The sequence below is a fragment of the Notamacropus eugenii genome, chromosome 5, assembly GCF_028372415.1.
Source record: "Notamacropus eugenii isolate mMacEug1 chromosome 5, mMacEug1.pri_v2, whole genome shotgun sequence".
In the NCBI taxonomy this organism is placed as follows: domain Eukaryota; kingdom Metazoa; phylum Chordata; class Mammalia; order Diprotodontia; family Macropodidae; genus Notamacropus; species Notamacropus eugenii.
The window spans coordinates 92211510-92218424 of record NC_092876.1 but is presented as its reverse complement, the minus strand read 5'-3'; the positions used below and the strand labels follow the sequence as shown (position 1 = coordinate 92218424).

Sequence of the window (6915 nt, the reverse complement as noted above, 5' to 3'; positions counted from 1 at the left end):
GTTTTGAAAGGACTAAGGACTTCCAACATGAGGAAAAGCATTCAAAGTATGGGATAAAATCTATGTACATGCATTTTGGAAGGAGATAGAGGGCTTACGTGAGTTCTGTGTTGGTTGCAAAGTAAATGTGCATGTCAGTGATATTATAAAGCCCCATTTCATATACATGACTTTGCCTTCATTTCTTTCAAGCAGTAATATGAACTTTGAAGCTACTGAGGTTGACATTTATGTACTGTCATATTTTCAGTAGAGTAAAGTATTGTCAAATTCAACCGAAATGTTCACCCCCATGAAGGCCTTTCACTGAAAATATGGGCGAACTTGTTAAGCAGATAGAATTGAATCATAAATCGATAACTTTCAGGAAATTGGACTTCCAATACAAAAATGAAAACCACTACCCATTAATAGAAAATTAGTTCAATTAAAAGTTATTTTGGAACAATAAAAGAATCAGCTAATGGCAACTTAAAGCATGAGAGTCAGCTTGTCTTAATGGACTGACACCCTGTTAGACAGAAGACCAATTCTTAATTCTCAGTGCTCTGGGAACTTTTTAAGATTCTATATTACAATAATAATAATAAATTTAATTTTTAAGTGCTTATCTACATTATTGAGTTTTAAATTTATTTTTATGAATATTTATATGAATATTTGTGAAATGTCAGGTTTGAATGTAAATAAGTAAACAAAACATAGCATAATCTTTCAGAGAAGCAGGATACCCAGATGAAAGAATAAAGTATAAATAAAATCAAATAGAAAAGCAAATGGTGTAGAAAATACAACTGCAGTGAAAACATCTGTAAGAGAGGAGAAAGCAGTAAAAATATTCTTTTTCCTGGATGTTCTTTTGAATCATTCCTGTGGGTTGTGTTGATATTCCTGGTTAGTGAGGAGTAAAACAAAAGTGAATTTCTGAGTTTTTTAGTCTGCAGGAAAAGGAAGCTTCCATGAAGGGAAGGAGAGAGAAGGAAGGAGAAAGAAGATGGATAGAGGGAGGAGGAAGAGGAAGAAGAGAGAGACAGAGACAGAGACAGAGAGACAGAGAGAGAGAGATTTAACTACATTTCCCAGCACGTATCTCATCATCACTCTTCCAGAGGACAATTCCTTAATGATAAAGAATAAAGGGGGGTAAGTGAAGAAAGGGCAGCAAAAGAAACTACTACATTAAAAAAAAAAAACTATTATATTCAGGATTCCACACCCATATTCCATCACCTCCATAATAAAGTGTGCTAGTACTTTTTCATGCTGCTTCTTTGAGGAGAACCTTAGTCTTCATTACTGCATGTAATTCTGTTTCTGTTGTTTGACTGTTGGTCTTTGTTTTTATTTTTTAATCAACAATTAATTGAATTATTAATTAAATAATTAACAATTTTTATTGTTAGTTATGTGTATTGTTTTATTGAACTTTGCATCTGTTCATCTATATTCCTATGTTTCTTTGATTTGCTTTCATGCATTGTTTCTTGTAATATAGCAATTCAATTCATGTACGAGATGGACTCAGATAGTGAGTTCCTCAGGACCTCCCTCTGAGACCTTTTGTTGCACTTTTTTTTCTCTTCTGCTTTATTTTCTTATAATTCAGAGCTCGATACCGAGTTCCCTTTGAGAGAAATATTTATTCCCTAAATCTGTCCTTCCTTCTCTAAATATGTATTCTTTCTAACGTGCTTCATAAATAATGAATTGAATTATGCTGTTTTTAACTTCTATTTCTAATTTTATGTTTTTTTCTAAAGTATAAGAAAAAGGAACACAGACACCTCTACTTTCTTATAACAGAGTTGTGCAAGAAGTGCTCGCTCTTATATCATTTTTCTCTCTGCTTCTACTTCTCTTCACTAGCAATACTGTTCTTTCCTACATAATCATTTGACTAAAAAACTCTAAATAGTATTGGACCTCCTAGCCTAGTACAATAGCCTCCCAATCTTCATTCAACTTTGAATCTCTTCCCTTTTCAATTCATACTTCTCACAAATGACAAAATGATCTTCCTGAGGCACAGAATTATAGGATGTGGGAGTTGCCATGGCTAATCCAATCCACATACAAAAGAATTCTTACTTTCACACACTTGACAAGAAATTGTTTAGGGTTGCTTGAAGGCCACCAAGGAGCTTCTGATGGTTTTACTCTCTGGGAGCAAATAGAACTCGCTTTATTTCCCTGCTCATTAAAGCTCCAGTGGCTCTCTATTCCCTCTCAGATCCTTTATTTGGCATTTAAAACCCACAACAACAAAGATCCAATCTATCTGTTCAGATTTGTTACTTATTATTGTACACACTTTGAGATTCAGCCAAACTATGCTTGCTGTTTCTTTTATGAGATCCTCCATCTCCAGTCATTGTGCCTTCAAAGAAGCCATCCTGTTTTCCTAAAATGTGCTGCCTCCTTGTAGCACATTTACCTTGTAGAATGACCAGTTTCATTCAACTCTCAACTGAAGTGACATCTGTTCCCTGAGGTTTTTATTTAACACCCTCTCCCCCCATTTTTAGTTCCTTGTTCCATCTATTATTACCTTGTATTTTTGTGTAGAATTTTATGTGTAAATTTTATTGCCCCTAATAAAATCAAGCAAAGTCCTTGAGAGCAGAACTAACTTTATTTTTCTTTGTATCTTCCAAACCTAGAACAGTACCTGTCACATAATAAGCATTAATAAATGTTTATTTATTTATTCTTGCTCTGTTCAGTAAGAATAGATTAAGTATTCCCTTTGTGCAGCATGTTTCAGTGGGCATGGAATCAGAGAGATAGAATCATAGAATCACAGAAAGAAGTCCTCCTTATAACATAGCTAATACTTAAGTAGTCATCCAAGCTCTGCTTAAACTCCTCCATGAAGGAGAAGCCCATTACCTTTCAAGTCAGCTCATTCCACTTTGGGGCTGTTTTAATTCCTAAGAATTATTGATTTCAATTTAATTCCTACCTCCTACCCAAACTCGCTGTGTTGCAAGGGCAACCCAAACATCTCTCAGATTCTAAATTACAGGCATCAGTGGATGTAGTTTGTATATTGAGAGTACCTGAACCTGATGGATTCATAGATCTGAAACTCTAAAACCCTAAATGTACATATTACAGCAGTAGGTACTATGAGCAAAAGAAAAATGAGTCCCTTGTTATCAAGAAGTTTACATTCTCCTATAGATATATACCATTGATTCATCTGTCTATCTATCTATGTATCTATCTATCTCTCTATCATTTATTTATTTATTTTAAAATATGTTTTCCTCCAATTACGTGTAAAAGACATTTAAATAGTTATAATTCAACATAACTTGAGGGAGAAAAGGGCTCCAAAATATGAGCATTAAGCAGGATTCTAGTAAGAAGTGGTACCTGAGTTGCCCCTTTGAAGCTGCTAAGAATACCAAGAGGGTAAATATGAGAGAGTAGCTCTACCCAGGTTTTTAGTCACTAAGCTATCACTTAATAAAGATTTCCTATATGCCAATCACTGCATTAAGCATTAGAATATAAACAAAAGGGGAAAACAGGGCAGACAATGGAAAATCACATAGGTAGGATATAGCATACCAAATCTGAGGACCAGCTGGCAGTCCAATTTGGTTAGCCCATAGAATATATTCAGGAGAATGATGTAAAATCATTTAAAGAAGGGAGGTCAAAGCCAAACTTTGAAGGGCTTGAAATGCAAAGCTGAGAAATATATGTATTATACTAAAGGTAATAAGAAGTCATTGAAGATTCTTACAAAGCAGAGTGGCATGTTTGCACTTTGGCTTTAGGATTATTTTGTCACCTTTGTGCAGGATTTGTGAGTTACTGAAAGTAGGAGCTCAATTAAGGTGGTGATGTTATGATCCAGGTTAATCCATAGGCTATTATTAATAATATCTAAATAATTAAATATTAATAGCAATTTATATCATGCTTTGTAAAGACTTCCCTCACAATTTGTTCTTCAGTCATTTCAAAGATATTTGACTCTTCATGACACCATTTGAGGTTTTCCTGGCAAAGATACTGGAATGGTTTGTCATTTCCTTTCACAGCTTGTGTTACAGATGAGGAAATTGAAGCAAACAAGATTAAGTGATATGTCCAGGGTCACACAGCTACTAAGTGTCTGAGGCCAGATTTGAACTCAGGAAAATGAGTCTTCCGGACTCTAGACCTGCCCAGAACTCTATCCTCTGCACCACCTAGCTGCCTGTTGGCACAATTGCATTGTGAGATAATGTAGCAGATGAAGAAACTGAGATTCACATTCCTCCTGGTAAGGAGCGAATTTATTTATTCTTTAGGCTTATCTATACTGACTTGATATGTCAGGGTTAGGGAGTTGAACTCATGACCAATACTGAAATGACCAATGATGAATGGGATTAGGTGAAGTCACTCCTAGAGTTTCAAAATTCCAGAATCATAAAATAGATTTTCTGTCTTGTATCATACTCATCAATGAGTCATTAAGATTTTATTCAACAACTACTATGTGTCAGGCACTGGGAACACAAAGATATAAATGAAACTGCCCCCAAGGAGGTAACAGTCAATTAATATCTGCTTGAAAGGACACTTGAATATTGGTTGTTTCCCAAAATCAACAGTACATGAGGCAGGTAGGTGACCCAGTAGATAGAGCACTGGGTCTGGTGTTAGGAAGACCTGAGTTCAACTTCAGTCTCTTGATCCTCAGATCGTTACTGACTCTGTGACTCTGAGCCAGCAGGTTATCAATAAATACTTTTTTTTTATTTTAAAATACTTATTTTAATTTATTTGTCAGTCTTTTTCAAGGCTGAACATTGTTGCATCATGTTCCAATGCCTGTGACTCAAGAACATTCTATCTTTTTCCCCTCCCAGGAGAAACAAATACAGAATTTAGTGACACGTAGTGGCTGTGATGTCTCTTCTGAATGCAACAGAGTTCAGATTCTCCACCTTCCTAGTGACAGGAATCCCTGGACTAGAAGCTATGCATATGTGGCTTTCTATTCCCTTTACTGCCATGTTCCTACTGACCCTGACAGGCAACATCACCATCATGCTGGTTATCTGGAACGAGAGAAGCCTCCATGTTCCTATGTACCTCTTCCTATCAATGTTGGCAGCCTCAGATATAGGTTTGTCCCTCTCCACGTTCGCCACTATGCTAAGGATCTTCTGGCTGGAGGCCCGGGAAATGAGTTTCCCTGCCTGTTTCATCCAGATGTTCTTTATCCATACCTTCCAGGATTTTGAGTCAGCTGTGATTCTGGCCATGGCCTTTGACCGCATCATAGCCATTTCCAAACCCTTGCACTATGCCTCCATCCTTACCAGTAGGGTGATCTTGAAGATTGGGCTGGCCATTTTGATACGAACAGTTGCAGTGCAAGTCCCTCTTCCCATCTTGTTGAGGAGGCTTCACTTCTGTCGTTCCAATGTGCTCTCTCACTCATACTGCCTACATCCAGATATCATCAAACTCTCCTGCTCAAATACCAGGATAAACAGCATCTTTGGCCTGTTTGTTGTCCTCTCCACCATGGGCCTTGACTTCCTTCTCATTCTCCTCTCTTATGTCCTGATCCTAAAGACTGTGCTAAGCATCACATCCCATGGGGGACGCCTCAAGGCCCTCAATACCTGTATCTCCCATGTCTGTGCTGTGATTCTTTTCTTCACTCCCATGATCTGCCTGTCCATGCTGCACAGGTTTGGGCCAAAGCTTCCTTCCCATGTGTATGTACTCATGGCTAACATGCACTTCCTCATCCCCCCTGTGATGAACCCCATCGTCTATGTGCTGAAGACCAAGCAAATCCGAGATAGGATCATTAGGATCTTTCATAGAAAGAGACCAGAAGAGTCCTAAGTAACATTTATAAAGTGCCCTTGTAAGGGCAAGAGTTTTCTTTATGCCAAGATTATCTGATCATTGCATTAATAGACTGAAGGGATGAAGAAACTTAAGCCTAAGGAAGTTCAATTGCTTGACTGAAGTCACACAAAGAGAAAGCATCAGAGGTTGAATATGATCCCAGGTCTTCTGAATGCACATCCTGTGTTCTGGTTAATGTAGCCCACTTCTTGAATGATTGAGAGATTTAACTAAAGGCCCCCTGATGTTTCTTCAAACTCCTAAGAGTCTACAATTCAGTGATGAGAAGAATGAAATAGTCATTCTTCCTGCTTTATTGTTTTGTGTGGTTGGTTTGCCTTGATCTTTCTAGCTCTCTGTTGTTTCCCTTATGATCATTAATCCATGTAGTAATATAGGATTATATAAAACATCAGGGGACATTAGCAAGAAGATTCATTCATGCATCAGGAAATTGGATTTGGTGCCTTTTGAGGTCAAGTTAAGCTGTAGTGCTTTGTGATCATAAATTGAATACAAAGTTATATGATTTTAATTCTGTTAAGCCAAGAGAGATTGCACCTAGCTAGGTTAGGGCGGTATAGAGTGGATGAAAGATTCTGGAGCAATTATGTTGGGTAATGGCAAAACATTTGCTTCTAATAGGGTTTCTGGAACTCAAGAAAAGCAGCAGATATTATTATCAGGATGTGAGCAGTTACAATGGAAAGTGTGCTGGATTTAGAGGCAGCAGAAATCAGCAGGAATCTTTGATCTTCCATTTTCTAAATGGCTGATCATGGCAGAGTCATTTAATTTCTCTGGATTGCATATGGTCCCTTTCATGTCCAAATCTGTGATCCTATTGAAAATTTTTTGCAGAAAGGAAGCCTCCTGGCTATTGACACTGGGACAAAAACAAAATAACACCCACACAATTTCACTTACTTAGCCAGTTCATCAGTCACCATCCTACATTAAAACTGTTTGTGATCATTTGATTGCTCTAACTGAGATGAATTAAGTCAACTTTAAATAGTCAATTATCTATATATTGTTCCCCTG

General features: G+C 37.2%; 1 protein-coding gene across 1 annotated transcript; it reads left to right on the top strand.

The window, feature by feature from the left end:
• Positions 1–4911: 4911 nt before the first annotated feature.
• Positions 4912–5865, top strand: LOC140508760 (olfactory receptor 51G2-like). The gene has a single exon (XM_072616636.1). The coding sequence runs from the start codon at positions 4912–4914 to the stop codon at positions 5863–5865; it is 954 nt and encodes a 317-aa protein (XP_072472737.1).
• Positions 5866–6915: the final 1050 nt, after the last annotated feature.

Bases quoted from the DNA above. Each gene is read 5' to 3' on its own strand.
- LOC140508760 (XM_072616636.1), top strand. From the start codon at position 4,912: ATGTCTCTTCTGAATGCAACAGAGTTCAGATTCTCCACCTTCCTAGTG.